The following is a 23,886-nucleotide window of genomic DNA, read 5'->3' on the forward strand; positions in this document are numbered from 1 at the left end:
ATTTAAAACCATGGTGATGTTTGTGCGTGTGGGCACTGAATGACACGCCATGTGATAATTACTGTTGTGGGTGAATGTGACTGCAGCGGAAAATGATTGCTGTCACTCATTGTTTTCCCATGATGCTGAAAACTAATGCAAACATTTTTAGCCGCCCTTTTTATGACCTTATGTACTAGGTAGGAGATTATCGTTTTAGCAGTTGTTAAGAATGCATATGAACATCCAATTCAAATACTTAATCAAATTCAAATATCAAATTATAATAACCATAGAATTTAAAGTGTTTGACATTGAGTGACATGTCAGGGGTCTGAAATACATCAAGTTCTTGATATATATTGTGTAGATGTACACTACCATGACTGATGGTGAGACAGTAAAATAGCAACTTATTAATCGGAATTTTAATGTATAAAGTCATATTATACATCCTTGCTTAAACTCTAGCACAACACCCTATTCTCAATGAGCTGAAACGTACTGTATAAAAAATGCACTATGATAAATCTGAATCTGCCATCTCTAAATGGTTTAGTTACATTTGAAAATAGGATAAATTGATGACATGCCCTGTTTCCTGCACTCCAACCCAAGCCACAGCTTGTCTTACTATGGAAACGGTTCCTTGGCAACCTGGATGAGTGGGCCCTTATTTAAGCATCTTGCAGTGATGAGTACCTCCCCTTTGCAAAGTCACTGACTTAACATCGATTGCCATTAACATGTATGCACGGACATTGGTGTGGTAAGGTCTCTCTTTTATGTCATTCTTCCATTCTTGTCATCCGCAGGTGTACCAGCAATCATGTTCAAGACATGACTGGGCATTTTTATTTGCTGAGGAAGAACGCTTTTGTATTTCTGTTGGAATCTTATGTGGTACTTGTAATTCATTTTGACCTTAAAACAAAATATTTACTGTGAGAAACATTTATTTGGGATTCAAAGCACTCTTTGTAATTATGATGTGTTCTCTTGGAGATGTTTGTGTGTAGTCTTGTAATAGCTCATCTGGGATGTAAGTGTTTGAAGTGAATTACACACACTTCAGGGACTTAAAGACACTGATGTTTTAATGAAGTCCTGTGATTGATCTTGGCTTTGCCTTACCTCTTGTAACATAAGTGTTGTAATTGTATCGGTAACACTTTATTTTAAGGATACATCTATTAGCACTAATACATACAATGTTAATCCCTGCACAAGTAACTTGTAAGGCATGTACTAAGCAAACGCTAAGGCCTACTAGGTCCTTACTAAGGTCTAATTGGTAATAAATCCCTTATTGTGCATGAACAAGACATTTGCGAATACATGCCTAACAAATGTTTGATTTTGCTTTGTACATGGCTTACAAGTTACTTATACAGGCACATTGTATGTATTAGTGCTAATAGATGTATCCCTAAAATAAAGTGTTACCATTGTATCTTTAATAGAGTTGATCCTTGCCTGATACCACCTCAGTTCAGCTAGAGTAGAGCTGTCACTGGAGCACATCACCATGGGATCAGCTTCCTCCTCATACCCCTCTCGAGCCCTCTACCTCGACGTGGACGGCAAAGTGCAAAAGGTACAGTAAGTTCCACGGGATGACTAACGAACATCAACATGCACTTTATTCATTCAAGAATGACATGTGTGCTGGGTGATATGATGTTATACATTTTTCATTGTTAATTTCATACAGTAGTGGTGCCATGTGCATCATTTCCCCACAGGACCTAAAATGGATCTCAAACAAAGTGGTTTGAGTAAATGAAGTGTCTTCAAAGATAATTTTAGCCATCTGCTGTCTTTTTAATTTAAAGTAGCATTTGGTAACACTTTATTTTAGTTCTATTAGCAGTAATACATACAATGTTAATGTCTGCATAAACAACTTGGAAGGCATGTATACTAAGCAAAAGCTAAGGCCAAATAAATCCCTCATTGTGCATAAACAAGACATTTGCGAATACATGCCCAACAAATGACTTTTACTGGCACATTGTATGTATTGGTGCTAATAGATGTAATGCTAAAACAAAGTGTTGCCAGTGTTTGGTATGAGTTCTGTAGCTGTACAGTAGGTTGCCAGGCGTGGGGCCAGGTCATGACACTACCTGATGCTGTTCTTGCAGGTTATTTTTAGCCAACACTGCAGTCCTTATGATATCAGAGAACTTCTGTGTTCCTCCTCCAACATTGCAAGGTAAATACTAGCTCTACATTTTCTAAAATATATTAAAAATCTATTCTTTATCCATGTCATTTTAGATTTTACACATTACCAAAGAAAAGCACATATTAATGTTATTTCTGGTTGATAGCTTCTGTACATTGTCATAAGTGGATAATTGTTCTGTATAATGTTTTTCAAGTTGAAAATACCTTTTCAAGATTTGTTTTTTTCTATCATGCCTTTCATATTTACCCAGCAATTCATATTTCTTCATAATTGCCCCCTATAGGCTGACCTGGGCAATACAGCACAACAAATTGTGTTACCTCAAGAATGCAGTAGCAAAGCAAGAAACAGTTTGTGAATTCCAAAACATAGTTAGGCGCAATTAGCCATGTCTGCCTGTCTGTGCTTCAAACATGTCCCACTGTCTGAAAATAAATTATGTGGAGATCACAGAGATAAAGTTTTTCCAGTCAACATAACCACTTAATTGCGTAATTACTTTAATTACGTATAACCTGAAATGTCTCCCAATGAAACTATGACCAACTCCTTAGAAACACAGCCATATCCCTAATTGATCCTGATGGAGCCTTGGTGTCCATAGATCCCACTATGCCCTCTAACTCCCCAAGGTCAGCAGTGTGTTTTTATTCTTCTTGTCTTTTTTTTATACCGGTATAGTGAAATATATCCCCCTTACTCTTTATCCTTTTCCCTTAGCTTTTTATACAGAGTCGTGCCCCAGGCGTCAGGCCAAGCAGCAGGTAAGGCCACACTTTAATCTATTTTAAACCATTTAAAATGTTTGTTTGTTTTTTATCACATATTCACTAACATAATCATGGCTAATACCTTGGACTTTTTTGCTCCACAGAGAAGGAGGACATGTTTCAGAATGTACTCACCCAGGTAGCAGAGCAGTTCAGCAGGTATGAGGTTTGGTTTTCTGTCAGACTATTGATACACCATAGTCATCCCATACATAGAAACACTTTGATACAAAGATAGATACAAACTGCCATCCATAGTACACAGATAAAAACACAAAACACATGGATACTGACATAGTAGTCACCCTGTTATTTTGCCATCACAACACACTGTTCATATCAATACATAATAAATTACTGTGACTATTTCTAATTTCTAATTTATGTTGGTATTATTTTCTGTCTTCTTTTTTTGGAATTGCGTCAGGGCCTTCAGGATCAATGAGCTGAAAACAGAGGTCACGAACAGACTGGCCATGCTGGAGAAGAGAGTTGAGTGTAAGTGTCTCCGCCCCCTGTCTTTGGTGGTGTGTTATCTGATATCAACATAATTGTGCACCTGATGATTGTTAAGCAGTGCAGTCTCATAGCCCTAGTGGGATTTTTCTATGTCACTTGACCAGGCGGCAGTGTTCGATGTCGAAGGCATAGGTACCCGTTGCGTGTCATATTGACGTGGTCGCCTATAACTAGACCCTCCCGTGAACCCTAACCATCAGTGAAGTCATGTTGCCACGAGGCCATGATTTTGAGCAACAAAATACTTTTGGTGTCAAATATTGCCGCCTGGTCATTGAGTCAAAAACTGACGCCTCAGAGTGGTGCTATGTTTTGTTAAGAGATATACTTACTTAAAAGTAGAGGCTGGAGCACATTGCAGCTTTGTTTATAAGTTTTTGTAATGTGTGTGTTTGCAGATAATCAAAACTTAAAAACTAAACTGCAGTGTGCTCCAGCCCCTGCTTTTAAGTGATGTTTGTCCCACTGTGATGCACCTGCAAGCTGAGGAATGATGCGTAGAGTGAGTCCCAATTGAACAGATACACGTACTTGTCATTGCCATTTCAGTGGAGGGCCTGAAGGTACTGGAGATTGAGAAATGCAAGAATGACCTGAGGAAGTTACGGGATGAGATGACCTCAAGGGGAGGAGGAAGGTAAACAAAGTGCTGACGTTCAAAAAACACCTCCAGCAGCATCTCATCTTTCAAAAACATTGACCTTTTCCTGCACTGTTGTGTGTCAAATGGTTTTGGTTAAATTTAAGTCGGACTCTAAGTCCGACTTAAGTTACTCTCTTAGCTATTGGCAGGTGGTGGTGTGATCTATTGTAGTGGTTCAGAGATCAACCTATATGGGTTTTTCATGGTTGCCATTTTAGACGACCATGACTACTCAAGAGAAGTCCTTTCCTCATGTAAATTTCCTATGTAAGATAAAATATAATTCAAGATGATTAATATGACTAAAGGTGTAGCTGTAGAAAAGTAGTCTTATTTTCAATTCTCTGACAATGTTCTCTTTTCTAATGCTTTATTTCTTTTCTGTGAGCATTTTTAATCTCCAGTGTTTCACTATATGTTGATCACTCTTTTATTAGAATAAACTGTGCCTGCAAGTACAACTTCTCCGACGACGGCAAAAAGCTGTCTCCTAGGCGCGATGTCCCAAGCTATCCAAAGGTAATTGTTGTGAGCACCGGCCGCATTGTTCTGGTAGAGCTGGAAGTGAAGTTTATAATTACTTGGTAAGACACAGTAGGTCTCATGGTGTTGTCTTTCTTTCCTCCTCTAGTACACTCTGTCCCAGGAGACCATTGAGGCTCTGAAGAAGCCCACGTTTGACGTCTGGCATTGGGAGCATAATGAGGTCTTGTACTCCAGATAAATTGGTGCTGTGTGATTGCGAGAGCTGATTGGTACTTGAAGTAGTTGTCTTTTCAGGCTCTATCTATCAATGTACTGTGCACTACACTGGGAGAGCCTGAGTCTTCACAATTACACTGGTCTATTCAAGCAGCATGTCTACACATTTGGGGTCCTCGGCAATACTGTATTTAGACATGGGGCCATTTTGCATTATTATTTCCTGGTATAAACTGGCTGTAACTTCTCTTCATTGCTGAGTTTTCCCCTCTTTGTTGGTGTTTTTGTGTATAGATGCTGAGCTGTTTAGAGTACATGTACCATGACCTGGGGTTGGTGAAGGAGTTCAACATGAATCCCATCACACTGAAAAGATGGCTGGTAAAACATTCAGCATAGTTCTTTTCTCATGAAAATGACAGAATCATGTATTTTTTGGCTTTGCTGAACATTAAATTGTGTGTATATCGAGGATGAAAACATAAATTAAATTGTGTGTACTGTACTGTATATCAAGAATGCAAACATAACATTGGCTATCTCTCTCCTTCCTGACCATACTTGAGTTTATATCTCTGATATACACTGACTACACTGATGAAAGTGTTTAGTCTGCTTCATGTTTGTAAATACATTTCATTTTAAGTGTTTATCTTTCCGATGTCCAGTTGAGCATTCAGGAGAATTACCGTGAGAACCCCTTCCACAACTTCCGCCACTGCTTCTGCGTCAGTCAGATGATGTACGGCATGATTCATCTTTGCAACCTGCAGGTGGGATCAGCTAAACAACACCTCAATGTGGGAAATGTATCAAATGATGTAACAGATGTGATTGTGTGTTTATGTAGGCGTGGAGTGCACAGTGAGTTTGGGTAAAATTGATCGGCCGACATGTGAACTGTGTAATGTGTGTCCTTTGTGAATTACTCCAACGACTAGTGTGTGTGTGTCTGTGTGTGTGCCTACCTGCCTGTCTGTCTGTCTGTCTGTCTGTCTGCCTCTCTGTGTGTGTGTTGTGTAGGAGAAGCTGACGATGACGGACATGTGTATCCTCATGACGGCGGCAGTGTGCCATGATCTGGATCACCCCGGCTACAACAACACGTACGTCACCAATGTGGACAGTGCACTAACTTGAAGCCATGGGGGTCAAACGTGCATACATCCACATTCCACAGGACTGTTGCCATGGGAGGGAGAAATGAGGATTGTAATAATATGAACACAGGGGCCCTTTCTGGACACTTTGGATTTCTTGTAAACAGTCCCAAAAATGTATAATTTCACAGAACCTAACCCTGCAGAATTGGGCCTTTATGTTTGCCATTTGACAAGTGCATTACCATTGTGCAAGATCAGGTGTATGTGAATCCCTAAGTATTGTTTTAGAGGCAAACCAACTTCAGAATAGGATTACATTTAAATACGCTCTGGTGGTCATTTAATTTTTTTCACATGTAATTGGGAGTTCATACATGAAAGATTTCTGCATAGTTATTACACAGTTTTTTGTATGATTATTACCTCCGCCAGGAGGTTATGTGATCGCCCGAGTTGTGTGTGTGTGTGTGTGTGTGTGTGTGGATTTCTTTGTTTGTTCGCTGCTATTTCATTATTACATGGCATGTAGATATTATTCATCTGTTGATCAGGTACCAGATAAACGCGCGGACTGAGCTGGCTGTGAGGTACAATGACATCTCGCCTCTGGAGAATCACCACTGTGCCGTGGCCTTCCAAATCATCTCACTGCCAGAGTGCAACATCTTTGCCAACTGCGAACCCGAGGTGTTCAAAGAAGTTCGTCAGGTGTGTTGTGTGCTGTCGGAGTTGATTATTTTTTTTATTTGTTTTCCCACAATTCACCTGGGTTATTTGTCTCTCCGTTCATCAATATTTATTTAGTTTACCTGGTTGCATTTTTATGCCGTTATGATGTCATGGTCATGTCAAAGGACTTCATTCATGTCTTACAGGCCATCATTACCCTCATATTGGCCACAGACATGGCGCGACATGGCGAGATTCTTGATTCATTCAAGAAGAAAGTGGATAACTTTGATTTTACCAACGAGGACCATGTCAAATGTGTATGTGTTTTTTTATATATTATTCGTATTTGCAAGTCAAGGAGTCAAAGAGTAAGAGATACTAAAAAAACAGCTATTCACAGAGTAGTGCTGGGGTGATTGGAGTAATTCAGATTGATTTTTATGTACAACAATTGTACATAATTTACACTGTATGTTATGGAGGTTGTTTGATCTGCTGTTTGTTCTGTCTTGCAGCTTAAGATGGTGTTGATAAAGTGCTGTGACATCTCCAATGAGGTGCGGCCCACTGAGGTGGCAGAGCCGTGGGTGGACTGCTTACTGGAGGAATACTTTATGCAGGTTAGTAAGATGGTGATTGCTCCTGTACATCCTATATGTGGTCTGGTTGCATGGCTTGTTTGGACAAGTACGGTATCAGTATGAATGGGGATAATGGTGGCAGATACAAAGTTCACAGGATGTTGTCTATGATTATGTCCTCGATTGTAAGTCGCTTTGGTTATAAAGTGTCTGCCAAATGTAATGTAATGGTGGTCTGTTCATTAGGATGGCTTGAAAATCGTCTTAAGTCGATAAATACTAAAAGTTCAGAAAGTAAAGAACACTGGATATTGTTCTTTTTTTGTTGTTGTTGTTTTTGTTTCTTGGAGCGAACAATGAAAAAGAAAAAAAAACTGTGTCCAGTCTGCAGTGTTTTCTGAACTTTTAGTATTGGTCAGGTTTCTCTGCCTGACACCTGCACATGGACCACTGAAGGCTTGTGCACAAGGACGTCCATGTACTTTGATCAACTAAAGTGGATTTGAGATTACAAGATGATATTACGCAAAGCAATGTCCCTTGTGAGCAGCATTACACTTTTCAATTCCAAGTCCGCTTTTAGTCTGTTTATACTGTATCAATTATGTCTGTAAATATGACTGTTGTGTTCCTTGTAAAGTGAGATCTACTTATTAGAATATCACATGAAGCCTTGAATTTACAGATTGTCTTGCATTTATGTTCACTGAATGTATGTCTCCTGTGTCAGAGTGACAGGGAGAAGTCTGAAGGGCTGCCTGTCGCTCCATTCATGGACAGGGACAAAGTCACCAAGCCAACCGCACAGATCGGCTTCATCAAGTTCGTTTTGATACCCATGTTCGAGACAGTCATGAAGGTATGGAGCACTGCACTTCTCTCATGGGCTAGGACAGGAAACATAATTTTCCTCATGGAATCTTCAGTTGCCACTATGGGGAACCCTGCTTTTCTGAGGAGTTTATGACTGATGAACTAGTTCTAAGAAAGAGCCCAGGGGTTCCTCAGAGAATCTTCGAACCTTCTGCCACACTGTAAAAATAAAAATTCCTCAAAGACCCATTGAGGGTTCTTCAGCTTGCCACTGTGGGGAGAACCTCTAAAATATTTTCATTTGTATTGTGCAGATTTCAGGCACTGCCTGGTAGGTGTCACAGCAGTCACACACAACTGTCTTCTCTCCTTTCTCTCCCACTAAAGCTCTTCCCTCAGATTGAGGAGATTATGGTGCAGCCATTACGGGACTCCCGCGACCACTACGAGGAACTGAAACAGATTGATGACGCCATGACTGAGGTAGCACGTTTTTACTTCCATTTTTTAAAATATTTTTGAGGTTTTATGCCCTTATTTTGGATAGTTAGGGGAAATGAATGATAAAAAGATGGAGCAAGGCTCAGAAAATGACCTCGAGCCATACTCAACCTTGACTCCTTGGGTATGTACTAGGGCGCCTTGGCCAACTGAGCCACAGCTCTCCCACATTTTTGTTTTCCAAACATCTCAGCTGGTTTCAGAGACGGGTTGCATGGCCACGTCTTTCTTGAAACCATGTTGCTACCATGGTCCTTCGCTAATTTTCACATTTGTCTCCAGACACAGAAGAAAAAGACTGACAGCATGCCCCTGGGAGGAAAGAAGAAATAATCCAACCTCATTTTATGATTTCGTTGAAGTAAGTCATTGTGTGTTGTTGACCGTTATAAATACATCTTCAGCATTTTTACACTACATATAATACAAAATTCTATGCAAGGGTGTTTATCATCATTATTCTGCTTAAAACTGAGACATATTAACGTTCTGTGTTGTTTCAGTACACACATAACATAATGGCGTTACATGATTTTTAAAGGCATGCCCAATGATGTATTATATGATTTATCTTAATTTTCAGACACATGCTCAAAACAGTTAATCACCTATCCATCTTCTAGTTTGCCTTTTTGTCACACTTCAACCTTTCGCCCCCACGTCACCCCCTCCTGTCTCCTCTCCTCTCGTCTCCTGTGACCCTTGCTCACTAGATAAGATTACTCCCTAGTCACATGCTTTGGAACAGTATGGGTCGGAATGAGAAATTCCTGTGGCTCCTCTCCCACCCCACCACAACATTATCATGGCTCCTGCTGCTGCTCCTGCTCCTGCTCCTGCTGCTCCTGCTCCTGCTCCTGCTCCTGCTGCTGCTCTAGCGTCTGCCCTGTACTTTGCATGACGCCACCTTTGGACAGCCACTCTGGAACCTCAAGTCACCCTCAAGTCGAGTTTGATCTTCTTTTCTTCTTTCCTCCTCCTCCTCCTCCTCCTCCTCCTCTTCATCTTCATTGCCATCCTCCTCCTCCTCATCCTCCTTCTTTTTTGTTGTTGTTGTTCTTATCCTTCTTCTTCTTCTTCTTCTTCTTCTTCTTCTTCTTCTTCTTCTTCTTCTTCTTCTTCTTCTTCTTCTTCTTCTTCTTCTTCTTCTTCTTCTTCTTCTTCTTCTTCTTCTGCAGGAGTACTGCAGGGCACTGCACCAAGGATCCACATATCGAAGCTTGTTCATGCCAGCCTTAACCACTGACACCTCCCTTGCAAAATGGACAAGAGTTTCCAATGACGCCAAGAGTTGTTCACAGGACCAATGTACCAGTGACCCTAAAGCTCATCTGTGGCAGATACATGCAGATGCTGTGATTTTACCGGAATTTATTTGAACTTTTTTTATTTATTTATTTATTTATTTAGCACTTTTTTATTTCATTGATACAAAGGTAGAGTTTAGATTGTGTGCTTTTGTTTCGTTTGATACGATTTGATGTATTTTGTAATGTAGACATTCATTGAACAAATGATTGTGTGTACAAAAGTTTTTTTTACAGAGACTGCTCTGATGTAAAACTGCATCAACAACAAACTCAAAAATACCAAAAAGAAATCGCTGGGATCCTTGGTACACTGAAACACTGCATATTACGTCATGTTATATTGTGTGCCAGAGACACATTTTACTACCTGTTGAGCATCATGGCATTAAAACCTAAAATAGCAATAAAGAGCACTTCTCATTACTCACACTGAACCGAGAGACTTCTATCTGTATCCGCTGACAGAAATCCACTTGTAACATTATTAAAGATTGCTGAAGCACCTCTGTCTTAAAACAGCTTATCAGCAAACCCATTTCCTCGCGGCAGCCAGGCACTGATAACAAAACATAAAGCGGGCCTCTGTGGTTCCACCCCCTGTATGGTCCACTCAGCCGCTGACGGCTTTGACAGGCCCATAGCAAACTCATCTAAATAGTGCCCCTGCTTCCAATGCATACAATATACTGAGCAGCCAATACTGGGCCTCCTTTCTCCCTGGGCCCAGGACAACTGACCTGTATGCCCCCCTCCACCTCCCTGTCAATGGGCCTGGGTCCCCTCACTCAGGTCCGGGTGCAAGCAAGCAGCCACCCGCCTCTCTAACCCCCATCCCCCCTGAATGTCAGATCAGTGGGCTAGTGTGTCAGTGGCACCTGTTGGTCCGTGTGTGTGTGCCGGACGTGCCTCCTCTTGGCCACAGGTGAGAGAGACAAGGCCACTTAAGGCTGCCTGTCACGGCCAGTTGATTGCGATCTCTCTGCCCCCCGGGGGTTGGCGGGTGGGAGGCGAATACCACAAAGTGCTGATGCACGACAGACAGTTTCTTTGTTTCTGGCGCTGGACTGTGGCGTCTTCTGTCCTCCTAGAAGGAGGGAATGTTCGTGACATTTTAAAAAAAAGCCAAACTTGGGTGGTCTGGATGGGTCTTGGCCTGACAGTCGGCGATGCGTGTGTTCACACATTCACTGATGCGTTTCGGATTCAACGGTGCTTTGAAAGAGATCACTGCATGTGTCTACAAAAAGATGTTACGTCATAACACACCATACATGCTGTGAAGTGTCAAGCTTTATGAACCAAGAATGTCCAATCTGTCTGTGTCGCAATGTTTGTGCAAGATGCAGTGTTTATTTTCTTATGCGTAATACATGGCTTTGTCCTGTGTGTACAGTGTAGACCGTAATACTTGGATAGCAAAGCAAAACATATATATTCATTCAAGACATTCATACTTTATATACAGTATATATTGTCTTTTTTTTTGCTTTTCCCTTTCCTGCCCCATATAGCCTACCGTACCGCGTCCGTTGTGCATTTATGCCCAAGGCCAGTCTTTTCTGTTTGTGTTCATTCTCCACTGCCGAATGAACCCCCCAAGCCACCCACCTACCCATACACTTCAGCCCAGGGAAGCCAACAGGGAGGGACAAAGGGGTCAGTTGTATCAGGCCCAGAGAAAAAAGGGGGCCCAGAGTTGGGTCCTCATTACATTGTATGCTTTGGAACGAGGGGGGGAGGAAGGGGGCTTTCAGATGACTGTCCTTGGCCCAGGCAAAGTTGTTAGTGGCCCTGCTTTAGCCCATACTTCAGAAGAAGAGCAGCGTGGCGTGGACCTCTCTATCGGCAACTCCAGAGACTCTGGAGCCTGAAATAGGAACATGAGACCAGGCAGCAGCGGCAGCTCCTGGTTGGTAAGTGTATCCTCAGGATCACCCGCAGCAGCCCACCGGGGTCAGAGGCAAGTGGCTCCTTCAGGGCTCCTCTTCCTCCTGATCTGACTCACCACACAGCCAGCCAGCCAAGCAGCTAGCCCCCCCTCGACCCTCCTCCCACCTCCCCGATACACACATACTAATGCATGCAGACACAAGCGCACGCATGCACGCACACACATGCACACACACACACACACACACGCACGCACGCGCACACACGCACACACACACACACACACACACCCTTCTCTCACCTCCCCAACACACATAGATATAGGGGCCCACACACACACACACCACCAGCCCCATCCTCTCCTTACCACCATACATACACACACATGCAGACACACACTCAAACATATTATGCACGCACAAACACACACACACACACTGACTCACACATAGCTAGCCCCCCTCGAACCTCCTACCACCTCCCCGATACACACATACAAATGTACACAGACGTAAGCGGGCTCACACACACACACACACACACGTACACACGTACACACGTACACACACACACACACACACACACACACACACACACACGTACACACGTACACACACACCACCACCACCAGCCCCCCATCCTCTCCTCCCCACCATTAATACACACACATGCAGACACACACTCAAACATATTATGCACACACACACACACACACTGACTCACACATAGCCTTCCCCTCCTCCCACCTCTGCATCAAATACGCACACACACACACACACACAAACACAAACACAAACACACACACACACACACACACACACACACACACACACACACACACACACACACACACACACACACACACACACACACACACACACACACAAAGACCTGCTGGAGCAGGGCCAAGAGTGTGTACTTGTCAGTGGCTTTATTTTACACGGCCGCTTCAGGCTTTTACTTTCGCAGGCTTGCTTTAGTTACCCTGTAAAATATATACTACCGGTGCTCTTCAAAAGCCGACGCTGATTCTTTTTCTTTTCTTAACTTTTTTTTCTCCTTTTAACGGGATAACTTTTCTTTGAATCTCTTCTCTCTAACACCTAAAAGATGGGTCCGTACTTGTATGTCTGGAGGGTGGAGGAGTAAAACAAAAAGAGTGATTTTGAATCCTCAGGGTGTCTGCTGGTGTCACACAGAGAGCAGACAGGGGGGAACAAATGGGCCATATGTCTCGGGCCCAGGGAGAGAGGGGGGAGGCCAAAATTTGGGTCGTCATTACATTGTATGTATTGGGTTGGGGTGCCCTTTCACGCAACTTTGTCCTGGGGCCTGTCAAAAGCTGTCAGCAACCTTGTTGTCACCCTTTGAAAAAAAAGGGGGGGGGCTGGTTCTTGGGGTTATCCGTCAGTGCTGGCCCCAGCCACTGTAAATTAGCGCCACAAAGCGTAGCAGCGAGGAGAGGAGGGGAGGATAGGAGAGGATGGGAGGATAGGAGAGGAGAGGAGGGGAGGATAGGAGAGGATGGCAGAAGGGGGCCCCTTTTCTCTCCCCTCCACCTCCTATGAAAGAGGCTTTCATTGGGGTGGGAGTCATGCGGAAATCCCCCACACAGCCCTCTAAATCATGACAACCCTAAGCAGTGTTATTATAGCAGATCTCATTTCATCACTTCTTCTTTTTCCCCCCTTCAACGCAGCCAGACCCTTGTCAGTGTTTTCCCAAATGGCGAATTGTAGCCACTTTTGTTCTCAACATATTATGAGTGACTATTGCAAATGTAAATATTGCATCTGTGTTATTCATGCTTTTGTAGAACACTTAGTAATAGGGAACATCGACCACACTTTCCTTTAAACAATAAAAGGGTTTTGTATATACAATTTTACTCATACATGATACTCTACTCTCTCACTGTACTCTACTCATAATGTAGCCTACTGGAAAAAAATATTGTCTGATTCCTAGCCACCATGCCTGGACTGGTAATCTAACACACAGTGCATTAAGTTATTATACCCCGTGCAAGAGCGTAACCTTTGAATGTAGTAGCCTTGGTTACATTTTTAGGGGTTGACAAATGAAGTCAGTAAACAATTGAAGATATGCTTGCCTTATGTAATAACATACGTCCAGTATGATTGCTTCTTTACTTATTATGTTATAATGGGGGGGGGGGGGGGTTGGGGGGGCGATGGTGCCCTGGTGGACCGATGGTCCTATGATGTTGTTTTTTTCTTAGTGTCTGGCTCACACTTTAGAGAGGGCCACATTGAAATGTCTAGGCCTTTTTTTACAGCCCTGTCCAACTCTGCCAGCTACCATTTACCATCGTCTCCCCTTCTGGTCAGTAACCACCTGTCAGTGGGATGTGTTGGACATTAGCAGCCTGGACACCATATTAAAGCAAGGCAGCCCTCTAGCTGTGAAGAACAGAGCATCATTGCAAGCAATCTCGGCTTCACTGCCATGAGTTATAAATAAAATAGTAACTCTGAGTTTGCATGAGGTGCCTTCTTTATCATTATGAAAAATGGTGTAGGCCTATATATTAAATATCATTGATGTGTACCCAAAGGCAGTGACTGAGGAATGGGTAGTCTTTTCTTCTGCAAGTACCAAGGATGCTGCCCAAATCCCATGAATGTGATGGACCTAATTGTGCAGTATCGTAACTTAACATAAACAAACAGCTAACAAAAAAAGGGTCAAGTATGATGGGAGGAGAGTTTCTGCTAATAAAGCTAATAACACAATCTATAACAAAATAATAGAAGCAATCATGCTGGACGTATTTTATTACGCACGGCCCACATCTCTTTAAGTGTTTATTGGCTTAATGTTTCAACCCCGAAAAACAGTCTATGCTACAACTACATTCACAGTTTGCTCTCTTGTACTATGTGTAATAACATAATAGATGGGGGTAGTCTGGCGCAGGCAACGCGCGTCTTTGTTTTGAGGCATTTGTTGGGTGATGTTTCTTTAAGAAATAGCCCCCACTCAAGCACTTGAGTCGGGCAAGTTGGTTTGAACTTCCGAGGAAGTAATGGGACATCATGAAAGGGACAATAGGGGAGAGTTGACTTGATAACACAAGTGTTTAGATATTACGCACTGTTTAGCGTCGAATCTTCTTGGAAAACGTTTCTCGCCTTTTATTTTACGGAACAACTGAATTTATGAGTTTGTTTTTTGTCAGAGCTCTCCTCAAAAAGGGGTTGTACAACAGTTCAACGCGAACGGGAGCGACTGCGTCAGGCGTCTTTAAGATTTTCGTTTTACCTTTGTGTATCGCTGTTAAAGAGAACCCCAATCTCGAAGATATGTTTTGTAGTTGCGTCAAATGAGTTTGGTGGAGTTCCCCAGAGATTTTGGAATGTACGCGCGACAGAATTTGTCAGCCATACTGACGACTTTGCTCTTCATTTTGACATTATTTTTAGCGGTGGGTATTTGTTCAGACCTTAAAGTATTAGTTCGTTTGAGTGATGGACAAATTACAGAGGAAACATTGGAGGCGGACAGCGAGAGGGATGTTATCACTGTGGAATTCAAGCAAGGAGACGGTACTCTCATAACAGTTTTGGCCGACTTTAAACGGGTGAGTTTTCATAGCATTCAAAGTTCTGCTCCTGTGTGACGCCTTGTCTTTTTTTTATTGGGATAGTGTGTTTCTGTCGTATATGTGTGCGGGTCAAACACACTGCGTTTTACATCAAAGTCTAGACAATGTGACTACTTATACATAAACAAAGTAACATACTATGATGTATGATGGAATTAGGCTATATATTGAAAAAGACACTCTACACAGATAGTTGAAAAGCCATTATCTTCTAGTGATGGAGTCGCATCAAATGTGATAGCCTAGTTTGCCACAGTCAATGTTGATGCAGCACACACAACTAGGCTAGATGTGATGGATCAACATGCATACATGGGGGAGGGAATCACACAAACCATAGTAAAATGCAAATCAGATGTGTCTGACAAAATGAAATAATAAAAGCTTAGGGATATGGGTTCTGTTAGTTATTTGGAGAAATGGGGCCCTCCAATATATCTCCAAAATGATCAGCCAATGTTTTTTGTTAGATTATTTAGGCTAGTACTACACAAAGGCACGCAGAAACTGGAAATATGCAATTCAGTAGTTTCACACACCACTGAAACACAAGCCATCCTGTCTGCTGCTGTGTGGTGTAGTAAATGGGCCTGCTGTTTCCATGTGCCTCCAATCACTACTCCTCACTCTCCCTGGAAAAGTAAACAAGAGGAGGCCTATGGTCGGCAGGGCAGTTAGATGGCAAATGATGAAGTGGGGTATTCATATGGTGCTGAACACTTTTGCCAACCATCAGTCTATCAACACGAGTGCAGCGTACACAGCCTCCACACACCTGGATGTGATACAGGTCATTTAAGTTACAGTTGCCAAGCTTATGCAACAGAGAAGGCCTACGGTCAGGAGTTGATGCTGAAATGGGGTATTCATATGGTGCTGAACACTTTGCCAACCATCACTCTATCATCACGAGTGCATTGTTGCATACAGTTCAGTTTCCAGACACCTGAGCATGAAACAGGTCAGTTAAGGCGTCCTCCTTTCAACCCTCAAAACTTTTTTTTGCTTGAATCGGTCAGTGTTTTTAATCTTCGTATACCTCATATGAAATAACAGGTTTTAAAATAACTTTTATGTTATTTTGCGATGAGGCAGCCCGCTTGAGGTCCACATGGGTTGTATGCGGCCCCTGAACCAAAATGAGTTTGACATTCTTACACATACCCTTGAACAACCTTGACTTGGTGGCAATTGCTTTGGTTTCAGTTTATCAGTCTTTTTCTTTGCTGTGTTTAGTGTATTTTTGTTGTAAAATGGGCAGTTCTCCAGTCCTGATAAAGGCCCAGAAGACTTGAAGTTGATATCTGTTAGGCCTTGTGTCCCTTTTCACAACATCATCCATCAACAAGTGTGATTTATTCCCCAGTGTCTGTCTGCTGGCTGTGGAGCTCTGGGGGGCTGGTGCCATGCGGGTCATGTCAAAGTGACCCCTCACCCCACAGCACCACCAGCAGCATTGAATTTCTTACTTTCCCTGCGGTGGTTATATGCCCATAAAACGTCTCTGGCACTTTATTTTAGGACTCTTGCATGCATGAGGACACCATGCATTTGCTAAATGGACACTTGTCAAAGTGAGATCCATGCTCATACAGTAGAATGTCTCGGTACCTTATTTTGGGACCCTTACATGCAGTACACCACAGCTCCATGTGGCTGTGTCATTTGTTACTGTAAATGCACACTTCTCAAAGTGAGGTCCAAGCTCATAAAACCTCTCCGGCACCTTATTTTGGGACCCTTGCATCAGCGTTGAACTCCAGACGTGTCACTTGTTCAATGCACATTTCTACAAAGTGAGAATCGTGTTCTGGAATGTCTGACCTCTTGGAACATTCTATCCTGTCACACCTTGATGATCTGGTTCTTTTACAAACGCCTCCAGTTCCCCAGCGTGCTGCCGTTGCCACTGCAGGACATTAGTGAAGGAATGGAATGAGTGCTACTACTACTGGTGAATAAAGGCCGTCTGTTGATTAGTTAGGCCTTCCTGGGGCGCTGTGTGGCGTGCGTATGTCTGGTATGCGTGTGGGTCAGTGGGTTGGTTAGAGGGGATCAGCTGATTGATGAGGGCTGTTGCTAGGGGGGGTTAGAGGAGTCAGAAACCAGGTTTGCATTTTTTTAAGGCCTCTATTTCGTCACAACACACACCACCACTTTTAGCTTGTAGTGCCTCGGGTTGCACTCTTGTTATGACGCCTAAACTTGCTGAGGTGAATGTGTGTCACTTGCTACAGTAGGTCAGAGATATTCCAAGTCATTCTAATCTGTGTTTCCGCTCAACTTTGTGGGCTACACTACCACATTCATATGCAGAGAGCCAGGGTAAAATTCACATCGTTTTTCAAATTGAAAAGGCAAACATACTGACTTGGTGGTAAAAAATTAACCTTCAAAATGACGTAATAGACCAGACATTAATCTACAATAACACAACAAACACTGGATTGTTTAAATTATCTGTGAAATGACCTTGAACATAAGTCTGGGTAAAATCTTGAAGTCTATTTGCTGGTACTTTATGAAATTACTAAAGGCATTTCCTACTGACTGCAAGCAGAGGAAACGACTGTCTTTTGTTGTGCCGTATTGCAATTTATTCAGAATCAAGTAGGCCAACCGCCAACTGGGAGAAAATTCCAGTGAATAGCCATTGTTATTTAATTAATTATTATTTGTGTTTTGGAAGGTATCCATGGAATAAGTTGGATCAAGGATTACCAGATGGCTATTATTAAAAAAATAAATACTCACAGGCTTTATTACTTATTGGCACTGCTAGAGTTTGTTTGGCAACAGTGCCTTTTACTTTCGTTGTTATCCATAAAATAATGTTTACTTTGTTCAGCAATGTAAACACAGGCTTGGGAACAGATGGCCAGCCAGGTGTCCATCAGAAACAATGTGCGGCTCTTCTTCCCTCTCCTTATTGTGAAGCGGCATTGCAATGTGGCATTGTTGAAGCAAAATTGAGCACAAGTTCTTAGTACACCACCACAACTGGGACAACAAACTTTCTCCTTGCCAGGGGCAGGTGTTTGTAGATAGTATTGCACTACACCACAAAAACTTGACTGGTTTCTTTTTAAATGTTTTGAACTATAAGCCTCCTCAGACTCACTTTCCTTCATATTCCCTGCTCCTCTCTGGCTTGTAGATCTCCCATGTCCTGGTACTTGCTGTTCCTTTAAAAAAAATCTTAAATGTATTTTACTACAAACTTCATCAGACTGGCTTTAATTCATTGTCCTCCTTCCTCTGTTCTGTAGCATGTGAAGATCTTCCGAGCGCTGGTGCTGGGGGAGCCGGAGCGGGGTCAGACTCAGTACCAGGCCCTGTGCTTCATCACGCACCTGGATGCCCGCGAGTTCATCCCCACAGAGTCCATGGCTAGGCTGCGCCAGGTGAGACACCCTGGAGGGGGATGGTGGATGAAGCACCGGCGCACACAGCACAGAGAACCAACACTTAAATTGGATAGTCTGCTTAAACTTTTACAGCTGATTTTTGAGTTTTCGGTAACATTGGTTTGTCTATCTGTCTGTTTATCTGTCAGCGGGATAACTCAAAAAGTTATAAACGGATTTTGATGAAAGTTTTGTTGTTGGAAATGACAAAAGGAAAATGTGATTAAAAAAAAACATTCTACTTTCTAACTCCACAAAAACAAGGCAGAAAGACTTGGAAAAAATATCAAACAGCTTTCTTGGTGGAGGTCTGCACTCTCTTGAGTGCATTTCTAGTAAGATGTTTTGCGACCCTATCCGCCACTGTGTTGATCTGTCTGCCTGATGGTCCGGTATATTTCACTAATAAGAGTCTATTCTGTGTACTGTAAACTAAACATCACATCAATTAAATGCTAACCAAAATGTTAACAATACATTTCACTGAATATGGTTTCAACCGTTCTTTTTATCAACACATTTTATGTTGTGTATATGACACGATCCAAACATCCACAACATGGCAAAATATCATAATCCACAGTTGCATGATGCAAAATGTTTACAAAAAATCTGTCTGTGTTTTGAAAACCCTCCAGAAAAATTCCCACGTGGTGCGCTCAGCGGACGAGAAGCGGGGCGTGGAGCAGCTGCGCATGGACGTGGGCGTGAACCTGACGCACGCCTGGCACCTCAGCGCCCACATCCGCAACGCCTGTGGAGAGGCCCAGCAGGCATACACCAGCCAGGAAGACGTCACCCGCTGGACCGCCAGAGGTAGGTAGCCATGGGCCACTGGGATATTGGGTCTCGTGACGTGAACTTTTTTGCTCACCGGCCACTATGGCTAGTAGTTTCCCCGGGTCACTAGCCATTTATCCTTTCTGTTAACCAGAATTTTGTTGTCATTTTTTATTCTTTAGAATACTCTTGCATTTAGATAAAAACAATTGCTGCAACCACTGTGATTTGTCACACCAAAGAATAAGTTACCTGTCAAAGTGGCTAGTGAGACTGAAATTGTTACTATCCACAGCAGAGTTCTACCAGCATTTGGCTGGTTGGCTGGTGCCAGTATCAAGCCCTGATTGTATGTACTGGGTCAAGGTGCCATGGCAGGGGGGCTTTCAGATTACTTTGTCCCGGGCCCGTGTAACTGAGGTGATATGCGCTAGTTCACCACTCTGGGCTTGAACCCGCCACCTACCAGTCAATGCTCTAGTTCGAGCATGGGAGACCCAGCACGATACCGCTGAGCCAAATGTCCAGACCGATATCTCAGCGCTACCAACACTGTATGAAGTTTACGGAGGGAGGTTAACTAACGCTCTACCCTGTGTCCGTCGAACTCTGCTAGTTGGCATCTGTCACAACCAGCCAAAGCTCTCAGCGACCCTGGTATTTCAGGTGCTTGTTAGCTTGATGAGAAGCATTTGATGTGCATCTACTGTACCTAGGAAGAGTAGGTCTACACCAGCCAGGCCGACGCAAACCGCTGAGTAGCCAGAAGTGGGTATCCTGTGGGTAGCAGTGTTTCTCAAAGCGAGCTCCACAAACCACATGGAGTTTCCTGTGTACCCCTTGTGGTCTGCAGACCACACTTTGAGAATCACAACTGTTGGTTTTGTCCAGAGATGTCAAAAGTAAAAGTAAAGTACATTTGTGGTGTAATTACAACACTCGCAGATGGCATTACATAGCTGTTACACCATTTACTCTGTTGTACCAATTGAGATAGATAGACTGTGTTGTGACTGAAAAACACTGAAAATCCTGAAAAAGGACCCACCACAAACTTGATCCAACTAGTGCAGAGTTAGCTGATCGTAAGACAAGTACACAGGTCTACTGGTTACTCAGATAAGTTACGAGTGTTGGAAGGAAGTTTCTTTTTTTAAAAACTTTTTGGTTTTGTCCAAACATTATTTTTATGTTTTGTAGCCTCTTTTTGCAGGGTGCACCTGTTCAGTGTTTGCTGAAAATACTCAACTACGTACATCATAATGACATTGCTATTACATTACAGAGAATATCAGACTAAGACTTGGACATTACAATTTTGGTGACAGTAAGGTTATAACATCAGCCCAAAGGGGTTAAGCTGTATGTGTCATGAACAGAATGTTTGTTTGACATGCAGATGATTTTTATACCATTTTAAAGATAGGCCAGTGATACTGCACTGATTTATGCATTACAAAGACTTGTTTGCTTGGGAAATGTTTGAGGAAGATTTGTTTGAGGAAATGTAGCCTGCAGGAGCAAGTTTCAGTGTCAGACCAGGGTCGACCAATACATGCTGCAGTTCAAGGAGTTTGTTTTTCTCCTGCTATAGCCTTGGTTTTCTGTTATGAAATCACAGGGTATTTCAAGTACATATGCAGACTAAATGGAACACCCTTGGCTATTGTTTTTGCTGAGACAGAGAGAGAGAGAGAGAGAGAGAGAATGCAGATACCATACACAACACACACACACACACACACACACACACATTCAGAGAGAAAATACAGAGAGAGAGTGAGAGAGTTTTACAGCAAGTTAACACATTGTTCTGGTGCCCCGCAGGCGTGGACAGGTCCATGTTCGAGGTCCAGCTTCCACAAGTCCCGACAGACCACCAACAACCCCCCACCGCTGCTCCCGCTCCTCCCCCTCCCCCGGTGTGCTCCTCGGGGGCCGCGGGTCCCTGGCAACCCTGCCTGTGCTCCTACCACCTGCGCCTGGAGTGGTACCCCTGCCTCCTCAAGTACTGCCGCGGCCGGGGGCCGAGCCCGTACAAGTGCGGCATCCGGAGCTGCAGCAAGGGCTTCCGCTTCACCTTCCCCACGCCGTGGCGCCAGCTCTGCCTCTGGGACGAGGAGGCGGAGGGGGAGGGGGCGTAGAGAGGCCGAGAGACTGGCATGAGAAGCATAGAGGCGGAGAGGTGTGAAGCACATCATGAACGATGAACAAATCCTAACCATGTGGCTTTCAGACCTTCTGACCACATGCTCAGCTGGGACTCAGGGGAGCAAGGAGTAGGCAGAGGAGCAAAGAGGAAGAGAGAAGAACACAACTATAAGGAGAGACTGAAAAGGCAAAGAGGCTGGCTGGCATGACGAAGTTGTAGAGTCTGAGCGGTGTAGAGCCATGATGAACAAACTCTTAAGTGCCTGCCAAGAGTTAAGGCTGTGGAAGAAGGCTTCATTGGAGTCACACCAACTGTTCGGCAAAGCTGTTAAATGATGGTACTGTGTCCTCATCACTAGTACTGAACTTCCAATGTCTCTTTCCATCTATGAACATGCAATACATAAGTTACTTTACATGGCACAGCTCATCACAAGCATCTATTGAGACAGCAGAATGCAGACACTTATTGTTTTTTTAGTTTTTTTTTAAAACTGAAATCGCCAACCTGCAATCTCATTTGCATCTGCCTTCTTCATCTACGAATATAAATATGTGCCTTTCTGACACTACATGTGGGCTGAGCTCTTCCTTAATACAGTAACCGCAATTTAAGCTCAGAAGTCAGAGCCGCCGTTCTGCTCAGCGGTGTCTGTGCAATTCTCAAGTGACCACAATCGGTTCTGCTGCCTTCAACATGCTGGAATCATGCTGGAATCTGGTGACCTCAAGAGGAGAAGAGCTATATCTATGTCGGCCTTGTAGTTTGACGTCTTACATATGCAGTCTTGTTTTGTTAAATATGGTGATGATTTTTTATTGTATTATTTATGGACAACAGTAATTTGTGAGACTAAATGAACCTAAAACATGTTTGTAGCACTAAATGAATGAACAAAACTGGGAATACACTACATGGCTGGAAACATTCACGATAATACCAACTGGTACCTCATGTTTTCTTGGTTTTTTTTTGAAAGTGTATTGGAGGACACATGTCTACTTTTCAATTGCATCATGTTTTTAATCATGTTTTTTTCCTGTTGGGTTTTAGTCACCATCAAGCCAAATATTGTCCTGAGTTTTTTTCCATGTTTAAGCCACAGGGTGGTGCCATCAGCGTTAAGCTAATAAATATGTTCAGTGCCTTCTTCCTTCCAGGTTTCAAGGAGACCCATGTTGAATTATACACAACTCCTTGAACGGTGTTATTAAGCTGGTCTAGTCAGTAGTTAAAAGCGTTGTTAGAAATACGTACCTCTTCTGTCTTGTATTAAATGTTAATTGTTAAATTGATTAAATGTTTTTGTTGTTTGTTTTTTTTCATTGCAAAGATTATTGATTGAGATTTCTCATGATAGTCAGAATACATCTGTACTGAGGTACGACACCGTTCTTGTTTTTTTTTTTTTTTTTTTTTACATCTATGTTCAGAATCTATCCTTCCAGGAGTGTCTTGTAATGCATCATATGCAACTTGTGTCAGATTTATAAGATTTGTTGTCAATGAACAGTTAGTGGACCTCAGTTTAAAATGACATTGCAGAGAATGAAGCAGATTTAGGAGACCTTTGGTTAAATGTTGAGTTTGCATTTGTTAGCACACCTTTCGTTTCCACTCCAGGAGAGTCCAAACGTAAGGACTACTCATTATAATGTGCACAATGCTGGTGCAGTATATTTGTTATACTGGTGGTTCAATGGTAAGAGGATTTCATTTTTCTTCTGTTTTGGTTATGATAGTGGGTTTAAAAAAACTGTTATATCCACATTTTTTGTTATTATTCCCCTCATGGAAAGATCACATTCTGACATTTGTAACATGAACTTGATGTCAATGTAACTGTGAACTGACACAAGCCAAATAAGGCCCATGGTCCAAGTTGCAACACATGGTTAGTAGCCTATTTAGACATACATCTTTAACTATTTTTGTAAAACTAAATCTAAAGGTACAACTGGCTGCCTTTGTGATAGTGTAATAAAATGATGTTCTGACAAGAGATTGCTCTGACTGCTTTATTCAAGGGGGGAAAAAAAGCTGGAGTGCTGTTGGCTGGTACTTCTCGCCCACGCATGTGATATCCTACACACACTCCACACGGTAACACTTCTCCCTGGTGTCTGCCCTGGCCCTCGGCGCTCTTCTTGCACGGTGGATTTATGGACAACGGCTGCCCTCTGGTGACGAAAGGCAGTCATTTCTTTTCCTCACAATCAAGTATTGTACACTCTAAAAAAAT

At 42.7% G+C, this 23,886-nt stretch overlaps 2 protein-coding genes across 2 annotated transcripts; both read left to right on the forward strand.

Moving 5' to 3' along the window:
* Positions 1-1,507: 1,507 nt before the first annotated feature.
* On the forward strand, positions 1,508-9,911 carry pde9ab (phosphodiesterase 9ab). Its single transcript, XM_063202662.1, has 19 exons — positions 1,508-1,576; positions 2,127-2,197; positions 2,728-2,805; positions 2,894-2,937; positions 3,048-3,102; positions 3,371-3,441; positions 4,012-4,099; positions 4,543-4,624; positions 4,737-4,811; positions 5,102-5,188; positions 5,476-5,580; positions 5,831-5,913; positions 6,462-6,618; positions 6,786-6,899; positions 7,098-7,202; positions 7,894-8,022; positions 8,364-8,459; positions 8,760-8,838; positions 9,656-9,911. The coding sequence occupies exons 1-18, from the start codon at positions 1,508-1,510 to the stop codon at positions 8,808-8,810; spliced, it is 1,560 nt and encodes a 519-aa protein (XP_063058732.1). The 3' UTR covers positions 8,811-8,838; positions 9,656-9,911.
* A 4,815-nt stretch (positions 9,912-14,726) lies between these two features.
* oafb (OAF homolog b (Drosophila)) lies at positions 14,727-23,636 on the forward strand. The gene is made up of 4 exons (XM_063202663.1): positions 14,727-15,281; positions 18,575-18,709; positions 19,351-19,528; positions 21,320-23,636. The coding sequence occupies exons 1-4, from the start codon at positions 15,024-15,026 to the stop codon at positions 21,634-21,636; spliced, it is 888 nt and encodes a 295-aa protein (XP_063058733.1). The 5' UTR covers positions 14,727-15,023; the 3' UTR covers positions 21,637-23,636.
* The last annotated feature ends 250 nt before the right edge of the window (positions 23,637-23,886 follow it).

The sequence above is a fragment of the Engraulis encrasicolus genome, chromosome 7, assembly GCF_034702125.1.
Source record: "Engraulis encrasicolus isolate BLACKSEA-1 chromosome 7, IST_EnEncr_1.0, whole genome shotgun sequence".
In the NCBI taxonomy this organism is placed as follows: Eukaryota; Metazoa; Chordata; class Actinopteri; order Clupeiformes; family Engraulidae; genus Engraulis; species Engraulis encrasicolus.